At 37.8% G+C, this 26,600-nt stretch overlaps 4 protein-coding genes and 2 long non-coding RNA genes across 7 annotated transcripts; 4 read left to right on the top strand and 2 right to left on the bottom strand.

Moving 5' to 3' along the window:
- Positions 1–73: 73 nt before the first annotated feature.
- LOC104814388 (AP-4 complex subunit epsilon) lies at positions 74–4,739 on the bottom strand. Its single transcript, XM_010542406.2, has 10 exons — positions 3,660–4,739; positions 3,347–3,562; positions 3,162–3,272; positions 2,814–3,011; positions 2,585–2,716; positions 2,097–2,153; positions 1,879–1,995; positions 1,679–1,756; positions 1,446–1,589; positions 74–1,362 (listed from the first exon to the last, which is right to left on the bottom strand). Exons 1-10 carry the CDS (start codon positions 4,446–4,448, stop codon positions 370–372), a joined length of 2,835 nt encoding a protein of 944 aa, XP_010540708.1. The 5' UTR covers positions 4,449–4,739; the 3' UTR covers positions 74–369.
- A 1,505-nt stretch (positions 4,740–6,244) lies between these two features.
- Positions 6,245–7,382, bottom strand: LOC104814387. Its single transcript, XM_010542405.1, has 3 exons — positions 7,038–7,382; positions 6,748–6,953; positions 6,245–6,638 (listed from the first exon to the last, which is right to left on the bottom strand). The coding sequence occupies exons 1-3, from the start codon at positions 7,158–7,160 to the stop codon at positions 6,404–6,406; spliced, it is 564 nt and encodes a 187-aa protein (XP_010540707.1). The 5' UTR covers positions 7,161–7,382; the 3' UTR covers positions 6,245–6,403.
- A 6,950-nt stretch (positions 7,383–14,332) lies between these two features.
- On the top strand, positions 14,333–16,865 carry LOC104814385. Its single transcript, XR_771903.1, has 2 exons — positions 14,333–14,399; positions 14,513–16,865. It is a non-coding gene; the product is annotated as an uncharacterized LOC104814385 (long non-coding RNA).
- A 1,079-nt stretch (positions 16,866–17,944) lies between these two features.
- Positions 17,945–21,009, top strand: LOC104814384 (bystin). The gene is made up of 11 exons (XM_010542404.2): positions 17,945–18,121; positions 18,235–18,453; positions 18,680–18,818; positions 18,930–18,981; positions 19,185–19,512; positions 19,631–19,710; positions 19,928–19,975; positions 20,095–20,241; positions 20,454–20,526; positions 20,622–20,697; positions 20,826–21,009. Exons 1-11 carry the CDS (start codon positions 18,005–18,007, stop codon positions 20,897–20,899), a joined length of 1,353 nt encoding a protein of 450 aa, XP_010540706.1. The 5' UTR covers positions 17,945–18,004; the 3' UTR covers positions 20,900–21,009.
- Positions 21,010–21,547: 538 nt separating this feature from the next.
- Positions 21,548–22,573, top strand: LOC104814383. Its single transcript, XR_771902.1, has 3 exons — positions 21,548–21,746; positions 21,855–22,196; positions 22,333–22,573. It is a non-coding gene; the product is annotated as an uncharacterized LOC104814383 (long non-coding RNA).
- Positions 22,574–23,444: 871 nt separating this feature from the next.
- Positions 23,445–26,334, top strand: LOC104814382 (carbon catabolite repressor protein 4 homolog 4). Of its 2 annotated transcripts, none has more exons than XM_010542403.2 (9): positions 23,445–23,848; positions 23,974–24,014; positions 24,194–24,243; positions 24,385–24,454; positions 24,762–24,883; positions 25,021–25,190; positions 25,238–25,373; positions 25,477–25,624; positions 25,803–26,334. In XM_010542403.2, the coding sequence occupies exons 1-9, from the start codon at positions 23,764–23,766 to the stop codon at positions 26,118–26,120; spliced, it is 1,140 nt and encodes a 379-aa protein (XP_010540705.1). In that variant the 5' UTR covers positions 23,445–23,763; the 3' UTR covers positions 26,121–26,334. The 2 variants fall into 2 exon arrangements, with proteins under 2 accessions (XP_010540705.1, XP_010540704.1); XM_010542402.2 differs by having other exon boundaries at positions 23,452–23,848; positions 25,021–25,157.
- Positions 26,335–26,600: the final 266 nt, after the last annotated feature.

Below are 26,600 nucleotides of genomic sequence, written 5' to 3'. Positions count from 1 at the left end.
TTTTTCTTAATTTGTGTGTTTAAATTTTGAACATCTAAAATGAAATGGATGGAGTATTCAATTTTCTCTAAGCTATCACGGAACCCACGTTTATTGCGAAATAAACTTCTCGGGAACATTTATTACAAGAACAGAACAGAGAGAGAAACACTATGAAAAGATGCAGTATTTGATAGAAACAACATGACAGAACTCTCGGCAGACAAAAACCAGAGCTCGAGATGAGACCGACCCTTTTGTGTAGAACGAACATTCTGTCGGTTTTTAAAGTACAAAACCTCTGCCTGAGATCCGAACCATGTCTCTATACTGTCACATTACCCGTGCGTGTGATCTGGCATAGCATGTTCCTTGCCGGACAGAGAGATCCTAGCCGAACAGATCTTTGAACAGGTTAGGGTTCTGGCCCGTCGGATTGACACCCATCTGCCTGACAAGTGAGTCTTTCTGTATTGCGTCTTTCGGGCTCGGTCCCTTTGAGAACTGAGCTACTTGTGTCTGCGAGCTAGGGTTTGGAACTGGGTCTGTGTCTGATAATCCTCCTGATAACAGAGCATCCACACTGGTAGTGACTTCACCAGTTGCAGGTGCATCTGAGAATAGCTCCATGAAATTCGGTGCTTCGGTATGACTTGAAGTACCATCTCGACTCGTCTCGATAAGCCCTTCTAAATCCTTAAATGGATCGGTCATTCGGTCACTGCTTGTAATTGCAGAAGCAGTGGGCTCACCCAAGTCTAGCAGGTCAGGAGGTGGAGTTTCCATGGGCATGGCGGTTTTGTTACCTCCATGGTTGTGCCCTTTTCCAGCCCTCTGGCCACCAGAAGATGATGCCCTTTTCTCAGTTCTTGATGGTGATGATGATGATCCACCAAACAACGAGGCAGCAAGTCTCTGTTTCTCAGGATCAATTTCAGGCTTCTTTGAACTAGTTGAACCAACTCCATCTGAGTGAGTAGATGCCCCATTAGCCGATCTCTGAGTAGAAGAATCTGGTATAGATGATGAGGCAGAAGAGTAAGTCGGTTGACCCCACTTCCTTTGAACTCCATCTAGCCGCAGCTTGATTTCTGATGATGTTGAAATTGACTGAGGTGTCTCGCTGTAATAAGGCTCTGGTACTGGCACAAGCTCGGTCGATGCAGCAAGAGAAACAGGTTGTGGCACTGACGGAATTGCGGGTTTCGGAAGTTCATAGGCTTCAAAACGAAGAGCGTGGGAAGAAACTTCATGGAGGTCTTGGGAATGGAAATCGCTGGTACTGAATGCTGCAGAACGGTCACTTTCAAAAATATAGGGTTGAGCTCCACTCTCGATAGCTTGTTGGATGTAGCCATTGAGAAAAGAAAGGTCCTTGTCAACCTATTCGATAAGAACAGAGAGTTTTAGCATCTTTAGACGAGAGAAGTATACATGAAATGGAGCAGAGAATACGAAAATATTACCTTGATATCTTCGCAACTGGTATCTAATGGCATTATGCTCCCAGCAGGATGGGCATCTAATGCAAGCACAGCCTGAAGCTCGTATGCACGTTGCTGAAGATCTGTTGAATGTGAAGCCAGTAGCTGTTCGATCAAAGATTGACACTGCAGCAAGAAACCATTCACTAAACAAGCAGATTCCATTCAAAGACGATCGAATCCTCCGCAACTTCAAAACATCTGAAGGCACTAACCTCTGGAAGGACATCCACCTTTCTCCCAGATGCGATTTCAAATGCATATATCTTCATAAGTGCAGAAACAGCATAGCCCTTAAGAAAAAGAACAGAGAAACAATTAAAATTTCAGGTGGAAAACCAGCATTCATATTCATCTACACAGAAACTTCAAATGCTTCTCGATGTATATAATCTTTAGATTTAGTGGATGTTACCTTGACGGTTTCGTCACTTGAATATGCCTCTGCCACATCACATAGCTTTCCAGTAATATAAGAAGCTGAATACTTCCCGTCAGCCGTCCCATATTCTCCCAAGACCCAACAAATGACCTGAAGTTGAGATTGAAGACTAAGACACAGGTAGGTAGATTTCTTATCAAACATAAACAACTAATGAACTAATACACCAGAGGTCAGAAGGGCAAAGAGACCTGAAGAAAAAGAGACGGAAGCTTTGGCTCGCTAATGATCCTCAGGTATGATTCCACCTGCATTGGAAAAAAGCAATTAAACACTCCGAAAATTACATGGACAAGTGCAGAAACTCAGTACTCAAACAGAAGCCATTCAGACACTATTAGTGTACATACTCACGTGTGTTTCTATAAGCACGTGATCCGAATGTGTGTGTATATATACATATGTTTGGATCATGTGCTTATACAAATACACATGAGTATACACACCAATAGACACGTCTTTTTTTTGGGTAACGGCGGGAACCCAACCACAGCCCTTCGGGCGCGGTGAAAATCACGTGGGCTCTCATAGCACAGTCAATCCCATTGATAAGGCCACAGTTCCACGGAACAAAAACTTCATTTTAAATAGAAGAATATATAATCCAAAAAAAAAGACAGATAGCGGTATCATTGCATGCAGAAGCAGAACACACACATGTGAAATGTGAATGACATACAGCTGATAACCTAAGCTTGCTGTCTGCATCGTCATAGTCCTCCCCAAAGCCTTCAGCAATCAAACGCATCAGATTATGAGCCACCTTAATATTAACTATATCTCCAGCATGCTCGAAAACTTTGTTCATAGTCTGCAGAAAAAGAGCACATTCCAAATTATGTCAAAGAACATGAAAGAGAAAGAGCTCTAAGTATAGACTGTGCAAGAGAGAAGGTACCATTTGCTACCTGAATGAACCATTGATTGCTCGGAGCAAATTGCTCAGCCAACTCAACACAACGAGAAGCTATCTCGGTTTTGTAATGATTGTCACTGATACTAATCATGTAGCCGATCATGCGGTCAACAATCACTTCCACATTAGAGGACTTTGTCATCTTGTACAGTAATTCAAAGGTCTTTCTCTTTAGTGTGTCATCTGGATCCTGTCACAGAAAAGCATGATAGTTAGAGAAGAAAAGAAACCCCGAAGCTCAAATCGAAACGGAATAACTAAACCTTTCCGTTTTGGATAAGTGGACAGTCAGTTGAGATTAAAAGATATTCTAGTCACTTCCAGAAACACTCATACTGACCTCCAAACAATCTATTACAGCAAGCTGGTGTTGCTCAGCTATGTCTGGACTTATTTTTATCAGTCTACCAAGACCATCAATGCCCATATACTTCAGATTGTGACTGTCACTCTGCAAATAACAATAATTAACCAACGCTTCAGGTACAATGTAGCTTAATAGGAGCTCACAACAAAGAAGACTACCTTCAAAAACCTGGAGATCACATCAGCTGCTGCTTCTAACAACTTGGGATTTGGATGTATAGAAGAAACGCAACAAATACACTCATAAAGGATAGCATTTCCGATATTGGTAGAGGAATCACACTTCCTGAACAGATCTCCTATCACAGTGTACATCATTTCACTAGCACTCCTATCACCACTTCCCAGCAATGACAGAATCTTCAGCAACTTGATCTAAAAAGAAAAAATTATGACAAAAGACCAGCCATTGAATTTTACTCTCAGTTGCGAAACAGAGACAATGTTATACACTATACATATGATGATGAACCTGGATGAACGGTGCGGGCATCTGATGGTAATCGTAACTCTTTGGCAATCTTCTCTCAGCAATCTGTTTGAGAATGCTGACGAAGCTGCTGACCAAATCCTTGTAGGAGCTAACATCGGCACTTACGAGATCGAAAAGCGGGCAAAGGGTCGCACCCATTACTCCTGGATCGTTATCGCAAAGTTTCTTCCTGAAGTTAGAGATCAAATGCGAAACCGAAGATGGCGACTTTCGGTAGAATCTATGCAGAGCCATGATTGCCTTTTTCCTCACAGCTTCCTTCTGGTGACCCAGAAGATCCACCACTTGAGGCAGAACCGCCGGAATCGTCTCCTCGTTAATCAGCTTGCACACTGCATTAAGCGCCGCGCAAACAACGAGATAGTTGTCGGATTTGAGATCTTTCTGGATCGTGTTCACGATGAGGATGATTAGGTCGTGATCCTCGTTGAGGAACAGCGTGACGGCGAGGTAACCAGTGCGCTTGAGGAGGAGACTGTCGTCGTGGGTCATCTTCACGGCGTGAATGTAGCCGAAGGAGGCGTCATGGCCGAGCATCTCGACGTAGACGAGCCGTATAATGTACTCCTTCATCTTCCGCTTCGGCACGTCTGGCTCTAGAAGCCGCCGCTTCAGAGTCTCGATCTCGTTGAACACGATCCTATCTTCCTCAGCCTTGGATCGAGCCTCGCCGATCGACTTGACCAGATCGAGAAACTCCGACGACTGACCAAACCCTCCCTGCGATCCCATCGCCAGCTCCCTCCCGATCGTCTTCAGCTGCTCCATCGGAAGGGGAAAAAAAGCTTCACTGAATCCGACTTACCGACAAATTAGACCCTACAAACCGAAAATTCGACCCGCTTTCCTCCTCCCACCGATCGATTAACGGCGATATCAAGCTTGGATTAGGGTTCTTCCAATTCCAAACCCGAATTGCACCATGGGAAGCTTCGAACTTCCCGTAATCGGCCGAAGGAAAGAGAGAGAAAAAGTTAAGATCTGAAAGAAAATTAGATTCGGAGGATGAAACACGTGAAGAGATTTATGTGAAGAAGAAAGAGTCTTGCTTGTGTTCCAGAGCCGAGAGGTATCATACAGACGGTCCCCAGGCAAAGGTAAAAGCGTGTTCGGAAAATTTTTACAGAGGTAAAATCAGAAACTAAGGTAAAAATAACGGAAAATTTTTAACAGAAAAAATATCTTGAAAATTGTTAGAGTAATATTAATTTCTGAAATTATATAGGTGTGTCTATTTATTCTAAAATTTATATTTTCAAACAGAATAATTTCTAAATTTATATTTTTAAATACAGTAATTCTTAAATTTATATTTTTTAATATAATAATTCCTAAATTTTATTTTGATCAATTAGTCGTATAGACGATTATAAAAATCTTAAGTTTAAGAATTACTGTGTTAAAAAATATAAGTTAGATACACCTACAAATTTATAAATTAATATTATACCAAATTACAAGTTCAGTAATTTTTAGATATTTTTTCCCAAAAAAATTGATGAAGATAATAGGGACGTTCGAGATTCAGGTCAAAATTTTAGCGATTTGGTTCGGAAACGATTTATTCGGTATTCTAAAATGTGTACCAAATTAGTATCTTATATTATTCGGTTCGGTTCGATTCCGATATGGTTCGGTTTCGGTTTTTGTTAAAAATAAATAAATTTTCTTAAAAAAATTTGGTTTTTCGGAAATTTTATAAAATTCGGTTCGGTTGCGAGAAATTCGGTTATAAAAAAATCATATCATTCGAGAATTTTGAACAGTAGGATCCGAAAAAAAAATACTGAAATACTGAAATTACTTACGGATCTCAACATAAATGTAATCCACATTTGGTGAAAATAATCTTATTATTTGCCCGATATGGTAACAATGAAATCACTTATTTATAATTATAGAGATTAATCTAAATTATTTATCCAGAGGTTAACAAATTTAAATAATAACTAAACTGAATAACGGTACCCAAATTAAATTCTACATAAACCTAATATTTTTAAAACAAAAAATCAAATCATATTCGAATAAAAAAGTTATTTAAAATGAATATTGAACCAACTCTAAACGGCCATCCCAAAATGTTCATTAATCATTAGTGCTTATGCAGAATAAAATTCAAGAAAAATGAACCTTAATGAATCGTTGCGTTTAAATTGTTATTGGTGTTTGGTAGTTTTAAACATGGTTGGGTGTTTCGATTCAAATCCAACCGTATCGAATAAAAAAATATGATACCAGTTCTAAATCAAACCGTCTAAATCTTCCAAACTATAATTTTTTTTACAAAACCGAATTTTGCAAAATCGAAAGAATATTTTTTCAATAAAACATGAAATCGAATCGAATCGAAATATAATAATCGATTGATATATATTTTTATAAAACTAAAAAAATCAAACCGAACTATTACCAAACCGAAACATCCACTCCTAATTATAAGTGTGACTCTTACACTTCAACTCTTTTCCCAATTAGGTGATCAATCTCCATTAACCAACATCCTACACTTCAAGAAATCTCTCTCTCTCTCTCTCATTCTCATCTCTTATCAAACTCAAATGTAAATCCTTTCATGGTAATTGAATTTTTGTTTTCTGATAATCATTTCTATGTCTTGTCCACATAGAAATAACGTCTTTTTTTATAAAAAAAAAAAGTGTCTATTTTCCATTTGAACAATTGTCTTTGTGACCTCTACCTTCCTTTAAAGCTCAGTTTTCTCACACTGTATGCGTATGAAGTTTCTCTTGCGTTTCGACTTGTAACGGTTTAACGCTAAACGCAGCCGCTCCGAAAACAGCGGCCAACGTTACAACGATCAGAACGCTGGACGCAGAGAAAACGCCGTTCTTGACAATGTAACACTCACGTTTCAGCCACCCCTGTCCGTAACGCTGCTCCTTGTTCATGCTCGCCGCCGTTGCCAGTAACGCAAACGCAACCGCAAAACTGATCCTACAGTGTACATACATACATACATATGTAATACACATTCATCATCCTCATTCAATCTACAAAAGCTTCTGTAGGATGATATATATATAAAAGAGATTCAGCTTCTTACCAGGAGAAGAAGAAGAGGAATCTACAAAACGGCGGCGTTTTAATGGCGGCAGACCCTGTCTTGTCTCTTCTGCATAAAACTCTGCAGATCTCAACGTTTCCGACGGTCTGAGCGACGGAAACGCAGATCAAAGCTGCGATTCCAAGTCGAAACGCATGAGTTCCGGGCAAGTAGCAGAATTCTCCATCCCATTTCAGATCTTTCCTCTGTTAAAAAAAACCCATAAGATTTCTTTCAAAACCCATAACTTTAACGAAAAGAAAAAGTCAAATGGATGAAAAAGATTTGACCTTTGCCTTGTGGAATTCAGCGAAGAGGCACAAAACGAAGGCGGAGAAACCCAGGAGGAAGATGAAGGCGAGAGCAAGAGAAGAAAACCCGAGTCGCCCATTTTCCATTTCTCGACATTCCATTCGATTTCGATTTTCGATTATCGATTTTGTTTTGCCCCTCAAAGCTCAAACAGGAAAAAAAAAAGAAGATCGGAGCTTTTAGAGGGAAGAAGGAAGCGTGAGGTTTACTCAATGAGAGAGAGAGAGTATGAAATTTACGGAATGTGAAAAGGGTTCGTCTCTTCGTTCTTTGTTTGATTTGGTGAGTTGGTTTTTTGTTTATTGGTTAGGTTCTTTGCTTTGTTGTTAATTGAATCTCTTGTTTCTTGGAAGTAGGTCTTTCCTTTTGTCTATATTACAACAAGGAAGAAGAAGAATAAGAAGATTTGTGGGTCCCCCATTTGCTTGACTCTGGTCTTTTGGGAGGTGGGTCAACGTCAAAGACTTTTTTAATTTTCCATTCTCCTTCTTTGAAATCGGTATCCTATTTATTGGATTCATGGCTCCTCTAATCTCCATGATCAACATTTTCAAAAATCTTTTTAAAAATATTTCGAATCCCAATTTCCTCGGATTTCCAACTTTTTTTTAGTGAATGTGAAATGTGTAATATATATATATATATAGATATAAATCGTTCATACTTTTCGTGATTATTTTACTATTGAACAATAATTAAAAAAAAAAACTTTGACCGGTTATAGTACCGGTTCGGATAAATTGTGCCCGGTTTCTTAGTTAAATCCGAATAAATAGCATTGTACATAATTACGACATTTGCTTATTGGGCATCATCCATTATCATTTATATGGGCCTACATTTGGGTAGAGCCCAAATACAGTACCCATCATCCATTGCCATTTTAAACCGATCCAATAAGAAGGAAGGCGGAGAGAGATGGAACTGAGGGGCATCGTTTGATTTCTAATTATACACACACACACACACACACATATATATATATATATATATATTTATTTGGAAGACCTACTTTGTAAAAGTAACCAATTAAAGCTTAAAGAGATGATATCATAGTTTATCAACATCAGATTCTCATACTAACCCTCACCACTATTGTCTTATCCCTTTTTATATTTAATCATGTAATAATACTATACTATACTATATATATATATATATGTGTGTGTGTGATAACACAAAAAATTAGTGCATTTTCAAAAAACATGTGACATTTCAGCCTTTTCTTATGTGAAGTCATCGTTAAATATGTATGTGTATATATATATATATATATACATATTCAAATTAACACATTGAGCAACACACCATAAAACTCGTCCAATGGTCAACAAGTACCTCCTTATAGAAAAAAGGATTTACAGATAATATATATAAAACCGATTCTAATCCCATAAAATTACAGTCGCATGTGATATATTTTAGGTCAAATACTACTAAATCGAAAATGGTGATTGTTCTGATTTTTTTGTTGTTGTGGATGTTAAGTAATTACTGTAATTCTGAATATAATAAATTCGTCCGGGAAAAAAAAACGGACGCACGGATATAAAAATAATTTGTAGAACTCGAGTATTATAACAAAAAGATTGTCGGAAACAAAGTACATGAAGTTGTAAGAAAATGTTTTTATAATTGATATGGTGGGTGGCCACCACCTTGTGAACCTAGTACATTTTCCATTTATGTTTTCCCATTTTTAACTTTTTCCTCTAACCAATATGCAACTATTATTTTATTTAATTTTTTATTTTAAAAAAAAAATTGTAGTGATCCCTCTCCACTATATTCGTTTTACTCTCTTTTACATGTTTTTTCTATTTCCATAAGATTACTTGAGAAGCGTTGGTTTTTTATTCTTTACAATTTTAAATGACTTTTTTTTCTTATATTTGAAAGATTGTTTCAAAAAATAATTCTTAGGAAATTTGTTATTTTCCCCAACTTCTTCTAATTAACATGATTAGAACACTCGAAATTATTTTATAATTGGATTTTTGTATAATTTTGTCCGAACGTCAGAAATAATCTCCGGTGGGTATGAAAAAAGACATTAACCCACTGGAATTTTTCAAACTGAAACTTTAATTTAATCCTAACAAAAATACAGCTATAATGAAAATATTGGATTCTTTTATAATATATTTAAAACAGCGTTCATAACAAAAAAAAATGGTGGTGGTACACTTCTTGTACTATCATCTTTTATTATTACTATTATTATTATTATTATTATTATTATTATTATTGTTATCATCATCATCATCATCATTGTAATAACAAAAAAACAGCTATAATGCAAATATTGGATACGCTATATCTTTATTTAAATCAAAGTTGATATAACAAAAATAATTGTGGCGGTACTATTCTGGTTCTGTCATATTATTATTATCATCATCATCATCATCATCATTATTATTATTAATATTTGGGCATTTCTTATAAATCTTAGCTCAGTATATCGCGGAATACTAAACTACATTGTTAGAAAAGCTGCGTTTTGTCCGTTTTGATAGAAGATATGTCGTAAATTTGCAAAAGAAAACCATAATGGTGAAGCTTGGTGAACATTAACACATGAAAAAATCGTAACCAAATTTAAATTAAATCCATATATGTGGTTTAAGAGGGATCTAAATCGATCGCTAAAGCGAAATGAAACTTTTTTTTTGTTGTTGAACGAAATGAAACTTTATTGTATATGGATATAAATATTATTATCGCTTGTATAGTAGACTAGTAAGTATATATATATATATATATTCATGACCATTAATTATCAATTTATATATACATTTTTCTAGAGCAAACTCGGTATAAACCATTATATATAAACTTAAAGCATTTAAAATAAATAAACCCATTCTCTATATATAGCTACATATTTTACGTGCATGTACACGAATTAATAAAAAGGAGAGAGAAGGAGAAAGGGGGATTTATTAACGGAAACAGAGAAAAAAAGACTTAAAATTCTCACAAAAGTCACAAACAAAGGTGGAGAAACTAATTAAAGAACATGCAGCTGAATCACTCTGGATAGATATGTCTGTATACCAAAGACAAAACTTCCGACATGATGGGAGGATCAAGAACATGGACGAACTCATCTTCTCCTTCATTTATCATTCGTCTCTTCCATGGAAAAACACCCTTGTTTCAGTTTCATGGCCATATCTTATCACAGACACAAACACAAACTCTGTAAACCAAACAACAACAAACAAAAAAACAGAAGAAGAAGAAGAAGAAGACAAAAACTGAAGAGACACGAACAAACAAGCGCTCTGTCAATGGCGGCCAGGTGGGCTTCTGTGCCCGATACCTTGACTAGGACCCTGATAGGTTGGTCGGAAAGCGTCTTGTTCGATGTTCTTGTACCTGTTTATATTGCTGAACCAAACCAAATCCATTTCAGGCTGCGGCGGCGCCGGTGGAGAATGGTGGGAAAACCCTAGCCGTCGTGTCGGTGCTATCGTCTGAAAGTGTAACTGCAACAGTAGTACAAGAAACAAAACCTTCATGAAAAAACTAGGGTTCGCCATTGATGATGACAAGTTACAACGATGGTAATGTTATATATCCAAGATTTGGTTTCTTGGACCACACGGGGAAACCTTAAAAACCTTAATTAAAAACTGTAAGGAATGATGATTGAAAGAAGCAGAAGGAGGCAATTTAAGGAGATTGGAGGAGGACCCACAAGCCGGTTTTTCTCTAAAACCACGATTCGATATCGGTTATCGGACATGGACGGTAGATAAAGTAGTTGCACATGGTAATGTCTGTACAAAAACAAAAAGACGTGAAGAGAGAAAGAAAGAAGCAAGCGGCCATGGCGAATATTTTCCAAAAACGGCAAGTCATGTTGCTCGTAGCATATTCCCTCAGTCCTTCACCGTGAAAGAAGGCATTAGTCTCGATAAGACAACACCAAGGTTGCCATTCTAAGGAAGTTAGATTAATAAATAAATAAAAAAGCACATGAAATATATATTTATATGTATATATATTTAAAAAAAAAATGCTTTCTCCACTAAACCTTTGTTAAGATTTTCTTGTCTATCTCTCGTTGGAACGCCCATCCGCATCACAAATATTCTGCGCACACACACACACGCACATATATATACACACATATATGTATATGCATGCACACATATTATAAACAGAGATATTCCATCTGTCTTAAGGGTTCTACTTGGGTTCAACCTTTGAGAATGTGTATGTGTTTTTTTTTATATAAAAAAAATTCTATTGCATATTAAAAAGGAAGAGAGAGAAAAAAAAAAGGCATGCCTTGAAAAATTCTCACCAGTCAGTCACCATCAGTTTCGTCCTTTTTTGTTTAAGGAAACCCTAGCCACAAGTAGTATTTTCAAAGCATCAATACCTAAAGTTGGAAAACATGTTAGAGAATCTTAGGTAGATTAATTTTAAAAAAAAAACATCGAATAACCAGCAATCACATCTAACATTAACATCGTGTAGTAAAGAGTTTACGATTGTGTATAATATACATATCACTATATTTTTTTTGGTATAATCGAACAATATTGTTTATGTAATTAATAATTGTACTAAATCGATTTCGATAGAGTAACGACGATGGTTGCATGTTATACAAATTTTGACATTGGATATTTCAAAATGCATAAAAGAAAATGATAATTAATATGCCAATCCAGTTCAAGAACAAACCATTCAATACCATGGGCTAATCCATATGAAACAAAGTGCAAGTCGTAATATATTAGTGAATAAATGATTAGCATCAAACATATGAGAACTAAACTATATATATGTATATGCAGAACCTAGCTTTTTATCATGATATTTTACATAAACAACTATATATATATATACACATATGTTACTGATTTGAGAGAAAGTAATTAAACTAGGATCTCTGTCCAAGCTTTTGTGGCCCACAAAAGATCTAAAACTTAGTTCTCCTCCGTCTCCACTTTACAAAATATCGCATAAGTCCCTAGACATAAAGAAATGACCAAACTGAATAATAGCAGTCAAAGCCTATAACTTCATTAATCATATATTAATAAACTCATTTGCTGCCATATGCCACTTCAAAAGACCCAGCCTTTGAACTCTCTTTAGTTTTTGGCTTGTCTGCCACCACAACATCAATCTATAGTAGGCATTTTAAAATCATTATATATTCATGTGTGTGTGTGTGTGTGTGTGTACACGTAATGACATACATATATATATATGCACATGCATTCTGTGTATGCATCTCTATAAAAATCAAAACAACAACAAGGGCTATATCAATCTTAATTAAGCGATCGATGCTCTAACACCAGATCTTGAATGGTATATATCATAATGGATTTCTCTCTGTTACAACACGCATTCGTTATTCTAGCCTTTAGGGGATTTATCATACAAACTCGCAAATAAAAAAAAAAAATGTAGACGACATGCATTATTTATGGCCGAAGACAAGAACCTCGTACGATGCGAAGTCCAGCTCTCAGCAACTACATTGATGACTCTCCACTCCCAATGTTTCACGTTTACTTTGTCTGTCTGTTTCAGTTTGGCGTTCGAGGGATACTAAAAGTAAAAGGCAAGTGAAAAGGAAAATCAACTAAATCAGGAACGTGCTTCAGTGAGTTTGAAGGCATGAATATCAGACAGTTAATCAAAAAGTGCAAAATCACAATTTTAGTTTTTCTTTTTTGGTGATGAAAACAATAAGAAAATAGTGATTTAGAAACTAGAAAATCCATTACTTACAGAACCACTACGACCCTTCGGCGTGAAGTAAAATTCACTGATCCCACGTAATAATCTGTAAACCACGTGAAACAGGTAAATTAGTCAAAACTGACAGATTTAGGAAGAAACTCATGCTATTGAAGGGTTAAATCTATGATCTCCAATTAGAAAGATAAGGTTCTCAACCAACGTGTTGGGGGCTTCTCTCACTTTGGAGTAGTAATTTCATATTATGACATAAGCCAGAGATGATCCATAAGCAAAAACAAATACAGAACCATTATATATATATAAGCAACACACACTTTGAACAGCCCACAAGGGCTCCCCTTGGCAGTTCTCGTCTGTTTTAATTTATCGTCTGGGAAACATCTTTTCAACGATGATTTAAGCTAAAACTTAATTACACATTCTATCGATTTCGAGTAACAATGTCATAAATGATCCATACGAACTGGATCGAGAAGATTCTTTTCCTTGTAAGCATCATGACGAGGAACCAAGAAAATATAGATATATATTGTACGGGCCGAGAAGCTAAAGAAACAGCAACTAGCAACATGAATTCATCGGAAATGCCAAAAATATGTGACTTTAAGATAAGTAAATGTCAAGTTGCTAAATCATTCCCGTCGATCCAGTCATATATGTATCATGCCTCCCTCCTTTTGTCGCCCACTAGTTTCGTAAAAGCATATATACAGCTAAAAATATTCCAACTTGGCAAAAACCCATAATAACATTACCAACAATCATCTAACAAAAACACCAAAGCACGTTTTAACAGATGCCAAACAGATGAACAAGCTCCAGCCCCATGAACGTGATCCACCACTAAATCATTTCATCTTTTATCACTTGCATGATTACCAAAAGGTTCTGCATTATTCGACCATGTTACCTTCACTCTAATTTGTACTTCATAAATCATATTTTTTTCTAGGAAAATCTGGTCGTCGAACACGGATATTCCCGTACTTACACATGAATACCTCAATACCCTCTTTGGAGTTCTTGGATTACCTTATTACCCTCCTTGGAGTTCTTGAATCGGGCAGACCACGAATGAACATCATCTCTCATCCAAGAGAACACATTGCATCACTTAGGACACAACCGAAACCCTAGGTAGACCAATCGCGCCGAAAAAAGAAAAGGGTTCTTCGTACTGATCACATAATGGAAAGAGGGATTAGGGCTTTTACCTTCTCCGTCGACGTTTCCTATAAACCCTAATTTCTCTCGTTGGCGACAAACCAGAAACGGCAGAGAGAGAAAGGATCAAGCGCACGTGAGCGATCCAGATCACGTGATATTATGATAAGCTGTGCCGCCACGTGGCCGTAATGGCAATTCCGTGGTTCATCCCAACTCGGGGTCTGAAGACGAAACCGTTCGGGCTGGGCCTCTGGGTAGTCACGCCTAAATTTAACATCCACGGTCTACTATGCGACACATGGATGAATCCCAACCGTCCATTTTCATGCTAAATAACAGCCGCGTGTCGCTCTTTTCTTACGTTACCCTCAAACCTACAGTTCTGCTTCAATGGCGAAGCTCGTCTCTGTATATGCGACCGTATACGTATAGGTGTATGTGTTACGTATATGTTTATGGTAGTATTATGAGATCGTCTTTGTGGGAGAGACGAAAAAGAAAGCGAATGGATTTATGTTACTGGTGGTCTCGGATTCGCTTGGTGCAGGTCGGGAACTGATTCGCCGATCTGATGTGTTTCTCCGGCAAATTTCCGATGGCATGACGGCGATCGGATACCGACGATCAATCGGCGGCTTGTCAGATCCCGCCTTGCATCAATTGAATCGGAGGCCGCCGTGAGGCGACGGTTTTTTTTCAGATCTGCGGCGGTGCGTCGTTATTCCGTTTGAAATTTTCAGATCTAAGGTTTGCAAGTTTGAATTCTTTTTCCCGTGTTTTACATTGTCTGATTTGGCATTTTCTGGGATCTGAAATAAACGCTGCGATCTGCAAATCGTAGTTCGTAGTGTTTGAATTTGGTTTCGCTCATTGGTGTAGAGTATTCTCTAGGGATGCAAGAAAACGGTAATTGCTAATTGTTTGTGTGCAGAGATTTCTGATTCGGATCTGATTAGCATGAATTCATTTTGCTTCAGTAGTCTTGATTAATTGCTTCAATTCTATCTATAGTTGGGTTGATGCAAGTATGTGGAAAAGCCAATGTTGAGAAATGGTTGTGGTCCTGTTATTGGATTAGTGGTCTCAAATATCGTGCAGAGTTCTCGGCTGCATTATTAATGGTGTTCGTCCATATCGGGAGAATGAGTAAAGGGAAGCTTGAACTTGCCTCACTATGATAGGAAAAACCTTGACTTTATCGGTAGGAGCAAACTTGGACTCCCAAAATGGGACTTTTTATTTATTCGACCGACCAAAATGATTCCGTTTTAAAATATCCAGTGCTTGAAACTCCATGTCTTTGAAATTTTAGTGTCTATAGTTTGAGTTTAGCTGTCATTTTTGTATAGGTTTAGTTATTGTTTGTAAATACGTTCCCTTTTTTAGTTGTTTGGATTGCTTTCCCTTTATGGATGTTTAGGAATGTATGCGATCTAATCGGCTCCGTGCCTAATAAGTTGATGTTCGCCTTGAGGGCATGATGAGTAGAATTTATGTTCCAATGGATGGAATGGAAATCATTGGATTTTAGGCCGGAGGGAACTTGTTGAACTGGTACTTGGTTTAATGGCTGTGGAGCTTTGTTACACTTACTATCAGCTGTGTATTGAGTGTTAAGACCTGCGACAATACAAGCAAACTATGTGAATCCTGCATGCTTGTATTTAGAGTAGCGAAGGTGATATCGAGTTTATTCAAATGTCAGAAGAGTGAAACATTTGCAAGTTTTGTGAAAAAAACTTGGAATTTTCTAAAATTTGGCCAGTTAGGGCTGGAATATCTCAAAAAAGACAGAGTTTTGGTATGTATTGTGTCATTTTTCCTTACGAGAACCCTGTAATAAAAAGAGAAAAGAATCCGGGGGTGTTTAAATCTCTCTAGTGACTTCATGGATTGGAATGGCGATCATTTAGGTAATGTCCCTTGTTAAACTACCATTACTTTTGTTGGCTAGCTTCTTTTTGATTGCATATATGCATGGATGGACGAGTATCCCGTCTTCTTAATTAGTGGGGCTTTCATATCTTTATGGCCTGAATTGATGGTGGAAACCTTAGCTCATAGTTTCTGTTTTTGCATGCACGCAGTGATATGAGACCGTTGCTGACGGCACAAAAAGATCCTGCAATATCCTCCCCCACCGCCCTCTGTACAAGCGTAAGTAAATCCTGTGGCTCTGTTTGTTGTGAATTTGGGCATATTGTTTTTTGAGTTAATTGATTCACAAGGACAGATATGATTAAACCCTGAAAGAAAGGAGACTTCACGGGCATCTTTTTGACATGCCAGCTATTATATGTAACTCTGCGAATGAACCCCATGCTTTACAATTTTTTTTTGTAATGGCCAAGGTTGGGCCAGCAGTGATAAATTGTCGAGGGGTTGAAACTTGGGGAGTCTCCATATTTTCCCTGCAGCACGCACACCGTAACATCTGGATGCAAGATACATGGGGAAATGTAGTTCAAACCGTAGTTATTAGCCTTATATAATGCACAGCAGCAACGAAGATGATTTGGCTGTTGATGGATCAGATCATCGGCTTTACGGTCCTCTTTTTTCTGATGATCCCGGCTGAGATCGATTGGCTTGGCTCCATCCGTAGAGGATATGTTTCCAAGTGTTCCGAAAGAGTGCCTCGAGAATAGGCTTTGAGCGAGAATCCGATTCAACTCGTTCTTTCTTTTTGGGTTTGGTGTAGTCTTTTGAAGGCCCTGCTACAGCGTGGTAGAAAAGATGTTATACATTTGCTCTCAAGCTTATATCCATGTCTCTAAGGACTACTTGTTCGTTTTGTGGGGGAAGTTTGGGTGAGCAACTGATGATGATTATTATTTTTTTATATCATTATTAGTTAATGTGTGAATATAAAAACCCTAAAAATGAAAACGAAATTTGTCGATGGTATTGTCAAAAATACTTCTTGTGGATTCCCATTAGGTGTCTATTTACCTTCTTAACATGAAATTGTAACTTGTAACCTTCAGACCAGACGTTAGTCTCTTATTTCCCCACCCAAAAAAATAAAAAAGGCCTAGGTTAATCGAACTGAATAAGATATATTCAATTGACTGAATCAAACGAATAAAATATATCCATAAACGAATAAAATATATCCATAATTGAATAAATGGCACTGAATAACCATAATTGAATTGGATTTAATATAAAACTGATTTTTTTAAATTCGAAAAAATTTAAACCGAACCGAATAAAAAAAATATTGAAAAACCGAAAAACCGATTTTTTTTTTTTAAAAATAAGTTTTTATCTATAAAAAACACAATCCGAATCGAATTGAAATAAATCCGAATCGAATTGAAATAAAATCGAAATCGATCTGGAACTGATATTAAAATCGAATGGTTTTAATTTTTGTATAACCGAAATAATCATGACTGAATCCAAACTGAAATCCAAATTGACATTTTAGCAAGTTTTCTTACCATTCATTTTAGTTTAAAAATTTTCAAGATAATACATAAATTTTGTTTCATTCCAAAAACAATATGAATTTGGTAATCAACTTCCAAATATTTAACATCGTTTTCTTTCGAACAGAATCGGACTATCAGACGTTCACATGACAATTAAAAAATTAAACCAACCACCTCATAGTTTTTATCTAAAAAAAAGAGATAAAAGTTCACAAATTTTAAAAAAGTACATACTAATATACATACATTCTCATACGTATACATATATATTTGCATATATACATACACATATATAAGAACAAACATGTACCCATGCATATAAATACATGTGTATACATACATGTGTGTAGTTTTGCTTTTTTATTTTCCTTTTAAAAAAATTGTTAAATAGATAGAATTGTTGCATAAGGCCCAAGAACGGATTAAGCACGGCCCAAACCATACAATGGACCATTTTGTACGTACTACTAGACATGGTATATGTGCTAAATGGGCCGACAACTGAAACCTATGTATATATCCTCGGTGCTAGGGTTTTGATTAAGTGTTAGCCAGTTGCTTAGTCTCTCTCTCTCCCGCGGAGCTTGTAGTTTTCCCCAAGCATGGCGAAGAAGGGCGATCGTATTGTAAACACCCAGAATTTTCTGCCCGATGATGCTTCCGTCGCTGCTTCCAGGAAGCGTTCAAAGGCTCCGAAGACCCATCAGCAGCAGGAGAAGGTGAATGCTTTTTTTCCCGCGTTCATGGTGTTCTTCCTTTTCTTCTTTTGTATTCATTGCTCTGTGGGATTGTTCGATTCACCGACTATTGTAATTTTTTTGGGTGTTTTCAGCTGATTTCATCCATAACTAGCAGGAAGATACTTAAAGAAGCCTTGGCACAGCAGAGGGAGGTCGAAGACGAGGAGAACGCCGATAAGAACCCTAGTTCGGCCGCTTTCGCTGTTGCGGCCGCGGCTGCGGAAGAATGGCAGAGAGCACGCGAGGAGGAAGGCGATATCGATGCTTTCAATGGATTCACTGAAGGTGATAGCGATTACAATGATTACCAAGTGAGCGTTGTTCTTCTCGCCATTACATTATTTTGTGATTCTCTGATGCTGGGATTGTAGATTAGATAAGTTAACGTAACTTAAAATCTAGCGTTAAGCGTACTCTGAATTTATTCTCCATGGAAGCTCGTGCTTGCATTGCTTAGATCGGTCCACAGTATTCCTTTTAGGCTTCAAACTTCATGAATTCTTCAGACTCATGTTTCTACTGTATATTTTTTGATAGAAAGTATGCCATGAGGAAATCGATGAGATACAAGAGAAGCTGCTTATGACATTCATCTCGAAGACGGCTGCTACAGATCGTACTCTCACCGATATTATTCTCGAGAAGCTGAAAGAAAAAAATGACCACTTAGCTTCAGGTTGATTGATATCGCCAATCGCTCTTGCCCCCGTATCTTGTATTATTTTGTGGCAAAGGTTGTATCTTGCTGCATATCATTGCTGATTGCAAGCTCATCCTTTTGTTGCAGAAGCTCGTCCCATGCCTAAGTTAGACGCGTCGGTCATCGAATTATATAAAGGGTAATGCTGTTGTCGTATTCTTTTTGTCAGCTTTTCCTTTGGTCTCTTTGAAACATCTATGGAGCTTCGAAATGATTTATTGAAGCATTTATTATCATAAATTTTGTTCTTGTTTTGACTTTTGAGTCTGAATTTCTGCGTGTTCTTTATATGTTATTAAGCTTTTGGAGCATGTCTCTCATTTATCAACAATTGATTTGCAGGGTTGGCAAGCTTCTTAGTGAATACACGCAAGGGAAAATGCCAAAAGCGTTCAAGCATATTACTTCAATGGCATGCTGGGAAGATGTACTGTACTTGACCGAACCCGAGAAGTGGTCAGCGAATGCAATGTATCAGGCCACAAGGATCTTTGCTTCTAATTTCTCTTCGAGAAAAGTTGAGCGCTTCTATAAGTTGGTTCTGCTTCCTCGGGTGAGAGTGGATATTAGAAAGCACAGAAGACTACATTTTGCCCTTTACCAATCTTTGAAAAAGGCACTCTATAAACCTGCTGCATTCAACAAGGGCATACTCCTCCCTTTGGCTAAGGTAATATCGCTCTACGAGAATCTCCCTTATCGATAAACCTGGTGGTATCTTTGACCATGCATGTAGTTACCAGAACCCGTGTTATTTTTTTTCCTAACTGATTTTAGTCGTTGTTCAGTCGGGGACATGCAGTCTCAGGGAAGCTGTGATTGTAGGGAGCATTATCGAAAAGAGTTCCATTCCTATGCTTCACTCAAGGTATGCCTGGATTGATTATCAATATTTGTTGGCCTATATGTGTTATATAAAGCATGCCTTCTGGTTCATTATGTATTCGAGTCTCTCTCTACCTGAGACTTAATGACATGTGCCTGGGAATTCTTTCAGCTGTCTAAGTTGTAATCCATTTTTTAAGACCTTTCTCCGTCGATTAATTCGTATGTTGAAATCCTAATTTCTCGACATGGATCTGCAGTGTCGCCTTGCTGAAGCTAGCTGAGATGGAGTATTGTGGCACAACGAGGTTAGAACATGTTTATCCTCCTCCTTCTATAATCCTATTGTGGAGATAAATATGCTTCTCTTCTCCTGTTTTTGTGAGTTTCTAAAAAAAAGAAGTCCTGTTTTGGGAATTTGATGCAGTTACTTTATAAAAGTTCTTTTGGAGAAGAAATATGCTTTGCCTTATCGGGTTCTTGATGCTGTGGTTGCCAACTTCATGAGGTTTCTTGACGACGTGAGAGCTATGCCCGTAATTTGGCACCAGTCTCTCCTTGCCTTTGTGCAACGGTAACTGCATTTTCCGACTATAGTATCTCTTCATTTTTGGCCCTGGACTTGGCATTTACCTCTGTTAACACCAGGGATCTGAATATTATGTGATGTAAGAAGGTTGAAGCAGAATGTGGTTTTATCAGGTTTTATAGTGTGTCCACTCTGAGTAATAATAATAAGGAATTTATCTCTTTTATACCATCAGCTTACCCTAAACTAACCTGCAGGTATAAGCATGAACTGCAGAAGGAAGACAAGGAAAACCTCCAAGCTTTACTTGAGAAGCAATACCACAGACTTGTAAGGCTGCTTACTGACACAAGCTCATGACTCATGTTTTCCGAATCTTGTTATCGTTATCGGGGGTTTTATTCTTTACCTCCCAACCATGGCAGGTGACCCCGGGAATTGAGAGGGAGCTCGAGAACAGCAGAAACCGGGGAGAGAAAGAAGTTGATACCGTGCCCACAGGTCATATCCCTTTTCTCTTAAAACTCGCCGCTGGTTTCGATTAATTTTTCGGGTGATCACTGTATAGTCGGTTCGTTTTCAGTCTCTGTGTTTTCTCCTTAACTGGAACTTTCTTTGGCATTCTACAGTTTCTGTAGTCAACAAGCCTATTGAAGAAGACAGGTTTGACATACCCCAAGTTCCTATGGAGGAGGATGACTGATCCATTCTACTGGAACAAGAGCTCTCCGGAGATTTTTGGCAATTAGTGTTTGTATTTTGGATTTTAGGTTTTGGTTTTGATTTTTAATAGTATTTGTAAATCCAAAAACATGGAATTTTTGGTTTTTGTAGTTTATTAGTTTTTCTAAATTTATAAAATTTTGATTGCAAAGTTTTTTATTTTAGAATTTTGAAAACTTCATCCATGACGTAGGCTAATTAGGGATATTGGGTTTTTATTATTATTATGTTATTGTGTATTTTATTTAATTAACGTTTGGGTTTTGGGTCTTCATTTTATCTTTTGTCAAATCAACCCTTTGTGCAGAAAATCCTACGGCTCATGTCATGTTAGCCCTCTCTCTATTTTCAAATCTTATTGTCTAAACTCTCTCTCCTTTGTCCAATCCAACCCCATTTCTCTGCTTCTTCTTCTCCGATTGATCACTCTTTCTCTAAATTCTCTCGGCTATCTGAGATATAGTGTATATATATATGTGTGTATATACACGTAATCGTACGGATGGAGGTGGGTGCTTATGAAATTCAAATTATATTTGGCGTCGTCTTCTTGCTTCTTAGGGTGAACCAGCAGCTTTGCAGATTTTCACGCATTTTCTCGATGGGTTTCATAGGGCAGAGGAAAGAACAAGAGTACAAGGGAAAGCAAAAGATGGTGGCTTCCATTGCCACAGGTTCCAAAACTCTGGCTCTCTGGTTCAGGAAGGAAGGTATTGCTTGAGAAGGGCAAGATCGTTTATCAAGTCATGAAAGCCGGAAAATATATAAACGAAAACGTTCTCCTCGAAATGTCAGTGCCCACCATTGTTAAGGATACAATACCCAAGGTAACTGATATATACTTACAGTATAATCCCTGTGTATATTTATATACTCCCAACATTTATGGATGGTGAGTTTTAAGCAGATTTTCACTTCTGTGGATTTCTTCTCAGTATGGAAAGACAAGCCTAGGTGATGAACTTTACAGGAAGTTGGCCATGGAATCCACCTGGATAGAAGACATTCTCTGTTCCCTCAAGTTGGGAACGGAAGATGATGCACATGAGACTGTTAATAGGTTAGAAGCTGCTGTTTTTGCATGGAGAGAGAGGATTACAGACCAAACAAGGATTGATAATCCCCTGTCCGAAAATCTTGGTCGTTCATTGAGGACCCATTGTCTGAGATCGGATTACGCTCGAACCGTGCAGAGGCCCTGAGAGATCGGATTAAAGCCAAATACCTAAACCTGCCTCAGTCATTTCTCGACGCCACCAAGATTCAGTATGGCAAGGGTGAGGAGATTTTCACTGACCACTGCTCCAGTTTTTGTCATGGACGTATCTTCTCATTACAAATCCCACAAGTTTTACACTTTAAGATTAAATCACGATATTTATTCATAGAGAGTTTCCTTTTTAACGATTTCAGGATATCGGTCAAGCGATTCTAGAGGCATATTCACGGAATCTTGCAAACTTGGGGTTGAGCATAGTATCTAGGATGGGAGGAATCTTGCAAGAAGACACTCTGAACAAAGCCAGAGAAGGTATAAGCTCGGTGAGTAGTGACACTTCTAGTAGAAGAAGAGGGTATGGTGGATGAGTAGAGAGGGTTGAAACTTGAAAGAGGAAAGGTTCCTCCTTTTATCCAAAGGGGGAGACTTTTCAGAATTCTGTGGCCATGTAAATGTATGAGATTACTTTAGATACAAGTTATATACATTGCAAATCAAACGTTTGGTTAATAATCCAATAATCGAATCGAATAACTCATAATCGTAACCAAATTGAATCTAAAATAAAATACAAATGGTTATTGTTTTTTTAAACCAAAAAAATCGAATCCAAAGATAACAAATATCTGAAAATTTATTTAAAAAAATGAGTATTTTTGCAAATAAAAATTAAAATCGAATCAAACCTTAACCAAATATAATCAAATTAAATCGAACCAAATCAAATTCTATTCAAAACCGAAGATATAATTTTTCTAAAATCGAAATAACCAAACCCGAATCTAAAACCGAGTAAACCACTAAAACGGAAAAGGGGTATAAAGGTAAATACGTATATCATCACGGTGTAGAATATGTGGAAGAGGGGTATAGAGGTAAATTACATGAGAAATGAAGAGGGGTATAAAAGTAAATACGGTACACAACTCACACTTGGGGTAAGTGCTGCAGGACTTCGGAAAGGGGATCTTCCACCGAATGTCGAAGCTTCTGTCTCACCTTCCTTCTCGTACTGGCACAAGCTCGGTCGATGCAGCAAGAGAAACAGGTTGTGGCACTGACGGAATTGCGGGTTTCGGAAGTTCATAGGCTTCAAAACGAAGAGCGTGGGAAGAAACTTCATGGAGGTCTTGGGAATGGAAATCGCTGGTACTGAATGCTGCAGAACGGTCACTTTCAAAAATATAGGGTTGAGCTCCACTCTCAGCAGGTGAGTTTTTTCGCTCGAATCTAGGGGTTTTTTTTTGCCTATCCGAATCTCCAATGCAGTCGTAGAGCAATTCGTTTCGACATTTTGGAGATGGGTATTTTCGTTCCCAGGAGAAATCTGTTTGGTTGGCGAGAAATTGCCCGTCTTTTCGTTTTCTCCGACAAGGAGTTGTGTTCCATCTGTATTTGATTGGATTTCCCCGTGTCATTATTTGAACTTTATGGGTAATTCACAGCGACGGCTTCAACAGAACAAGCTGTTAATGTTCCATCTGTATAGGAAATTGCATCCGGACCTAACCTAGTGACTATTGCAATCCATCATTTCGGTAATAAAATTTGGATTAGGTTATGTATATTCTGTCTAATCTCCGGTTATCAGTGTCCGTATTTGCAGGAGGATTCTGTCGGCGAGAATGAGCACGAAGCCTGTGGAACCAAAATCTCCCAACTTTATATCTGTAGAAGGGGCTGATATTCATGCCCGAAGTAAACCTGATGGTGCTCTCTCTCTCTCTCTCTCTCTCTCTCTCTCTCTCTCTCAAGTATAATATAATGTGATTTACTGGTACCAAGAATGATGTGAATCCTGAGTTTGGTGTCTTAATGGAAATGGGTATTTGCAGGCATCAGATTCCGCCTTGTCTCTTATAACATATTAGCTCAGGTAATAGTACTCCTATAAAGTTTTGAATGTTCAAGTTATAAACTATCAGTGTGTATGCATGCATTGGTTTTGGCCTCCATAACTTCCATTGGAGGGTGTTCTCAAGATTTCCCCGTTGTTCCTTTTTCCATTTAAGTGAGTCTGAACCGTGCGAGATTTCCTTTCACCAATCTTTTTAGGTTTATGTGAAAAGCTCCTTCTTCCCTCACTCTCCATCAGCTTGTCTCAAGTAAATAATCTCTCTATTCCTTTAAGATATACAGTTGGCGATTACGGTTATGCTGTGTTTCTTTGGCACTACTGGATTAAACAGTTTAGAAACCGAATGAAAATTGCAATTTTTGTTGTTGGTGTATTTGCTTTGCCTCAGGTGGAAAGCTCGTTCACAGGCCATTCTCACCGTTCTCAGAAATCTTAAAGCCGATTTCCTGTGCCTTCAGGTACCCTCTTTCACTTTCCTTCTCCCCTTAGTTTCTTGGAATCTAGAATGCCTTTTCCATCATAATCTCCATTCTCTCTCGTTCATGTGAAATCTCATATTGGATTATGGATTTACCTTGCACGCTTAATGGCTCCTAATAATTTTTTTTTTGAACATGTACATGTGTGTGTTTTTTGTTCCGGCTTAGACAATCTTAGACGCATGCATGTATGTTATAGTTTATTCATAGCTTCTTGCTTGTGTGTGTTCATGCACATTGCCGGCACTCCCATTCAGTTGATGATTTCTGTCGTGAAATTTTGCAGGAAGTAGATGAATATGATAGCTTTTACAAAAGAAACATGGAGTCGCAGGGCTATTCTGGCATTTATATTCAGAGGAGTGGGAATAAACGTGACGGTTGTGCAATCTTTTACAAGGATAGCTGGTACTATCAAATCCTTTTTTGACTATAATATAATGCTCTTAAAACGATATACTAAATGATAACCGATGAAATAATGTGATGAACCAACCATATTGAAAGTGTAAATCTAATTGTATGATGCTGTTCGTTGGATTTAGCGCAGAATTGGTTACCGAAGAACGGATAGAATATAACGATCTTGTGGATTCAATAAAAGAGGAAAGCATTCCTACCAGTTGGCAGAAGAAAAATGAGACAGCCGGTGAAACAATAGACACTGAGAAAGAGAAGAACGGTACTCTGTCTTTTCAGGGAAAATCATTCCCTTGTTTTGATTTCTTCATCCAAATTTTCTCGGTATGTTCTTACAAACAGGTAAGCTTCAAGACCGTGGTGACCCTAACGATCCGAGAGTGAGACTGAAACGCGACTGTGTTGGGCTAATGGCTGCATTCAGGATCAAAGAACCGTTTCATCATATCGTTATCGTGGCAAACACACATCTTTACTGGTACCCATTATAGATTATCATTATTACCATATGCTTAAACTAATGTTGTTCATCTTCCGTTTCAATTATTAATGTTGTTTTCTAACGTTGTCTACTGCTCTAGGGATCCAGAATGGGCTGATGTCAAGCTAGCTCAGGCCAGTTATCTCTTATCTCGGTTAGCTCGGTTCAAGGAAATGGTATCGGATAAATATGAATGCACTCCGTCATTGCTACTGGCTGGCGACTTTAATTCAACGCCCGGGGATAAGGTTTTGAGTCTTTTGACCCTATGCTTCTCCTTTCGAAGTGAATCACTCGTTTAGTCCGTATTAGTAAATCCGACTATATCAGTTTGATATTGTTCTAGAATCTCTATGCAGGGTTTAGGATTGGAGAAAGATTCTTGCTTTTCGATAAAAATCACAACCCTTTTTCCGTCCTTTTCAGGTTTACCAGTACCTTGTCTCGGGCAATGTCTCTGCAATGGAGCCGGTAAATTCTGAGGAAGAAGAAGAAGAAGCTCCGATTCCTCTGTGCAGTATGAATGCAGTGACAAGAGGAGAACCTCCATTCACAAACTGCACACCTGACTTCACAGACACACTTGATTACATCTTCTTCACGCCTTCCGATTTCATCAAGCCTGTAAGTATTCTCGAGCTACCCGAGCCCGAATCCCCCGATATCCTCGGTTTCTTACCGAATTTCCATCACCCAAGCGATCATTTACCCATCGGGGCCGAGTTCGAGATTACCCGAGAATAGAGGAAGTGGCAGTGAATGAGTTGTGGAGAGAATGTGATGGTAAGGAAAAACGGTAAAGACAGAGGAAACCAGCCTCAGATTTGTCCGAACAATACATATTCGTTCATGTCTTTTTGGTGTTTCTTTCTATAGACTAGTTTTTGTTTCATCTTAGTGAGAGTATACGAATATTCAGTTATTGAATAAGAAGATATTATTTCATGCTTTTTTTTTATGGTCCTCTCCTCTATTCATGTGGATGCATTTTATATTTAAAATGCGAGGTCCTCTCAACTTGTGGATATAAAAGGGCTTATCTATATATTTTTTAAAAAAATGAAATATAGCAAAAATAATAGAATTCGATTTACATGATTACTTGCATTCCAAGAAAGTGGTTTCTCTTCAGATTATTAGATTGTTTTCGTATATCTAATCATTATAACACGAACCCGTCACATCATTTTATAAAACTTTATACTATATATCAAGTTGTCAACA

The sequence above is a fragment of the Tarenaya hassleriana genome, unplaced genomic scaffold, assembly GCF_000463585.1.
Source record: "Tarenaya hassleriana unplaced genomic scaffold, ASM46358v1 Cleome21, whole genome shotgun sequence".
NCBI lineage: Eukaryota > Viridiplantae > Streptophyta > Magnoliopsida > Brassicales > Cleomaceae > Tarenaya > Tarenaya hassleriana.
Note: the sequence above shows the minus strand (reverse complement) of the source record. Positions and strands in the feature narration are given on the sequence as shown.

Coding starts and splice junctions, on each gene's coding strand:
- LOC104814388 (XM_010542406.2), bottom strand. CDS start 4,448: ATGGAGCAGCTGAAGACGATCGGGAGGGAGCTGGCGATGGGATCGCAG. Junction 1,757..1,878: donor CAAGTGACGAAACCGTCAAG/GTAACATCCACT, acceptor CTTTTTCTTAAG/GGCTATGCTGTTTCTGCACT. Junction 1,590..1,678: donor AGGTGGATGTCCTTCCAGAG/GTTAGTGCCTTC, acceptor TTCTTGCTGCAG/TGTCAATCTTTGATCGAACA.
- LOC104814387 (XM_010542405.1), bottom strand. CDS start 7,160: ATGGAATGTCGAGAAATGGAAAATGGGCGACTCGGGTTTTCTTCTCTT. Junction 6,954..7,037: donor CTGAATTCCACAAGGCAAAG/GTCAAATCTTTT, acceptor TTTTTTTAACAG/AGGAAAGATCTGAAATGGGA. Junction 6,639..6,747: donor TTCCTCTTCTTCTTCTCCTG/GTAAGAAGCTGA, acceptor TGTACACTGTAG/GATCAGTTTTGCGGTTGCGT.
- LOC104814384 (XM_010542404.2), top strand. CDS start 18,005: ATGGCGAAGAAGGGCGATCGTATTGTAAACACCCAGAATTTTCTGCCC. Junction 20,527..20,621: donor AGAAGCAATACCACAGACTT/GTAAGGCTGCTT, acceptor CAACCATGGCAG/GTGACCCCGGGAATTGAGAG. Junction 20,698..20,825: donor AGTTGATACCGTGCCCACAG/GTCATATCCCTT, acceptor GGCATTCTACAG/TTTCTGTAGTCAACAAGCCT.
- LOC104814382 (XM_010542403.2), top strand. CDS start 23,764: ATGAGCACGAAGCCTGTGGAACCAAAATCTCCCAACTTTATATCTGTA. Junction 23,849..23,973: donor TGCCCGAAGTAAACCTGATG/GTGCTCTCTCTC, acceptor GGGTATTTGCAG/GCATCAGATTCCGCCTTGTC. Junction 24,015..24,193: donor CTTATAACATATTAGCTCAG/GTAATAGTACTC, acceptor CAATCTTTTTAG/GTTTATGTGAAAAGCTCCTT.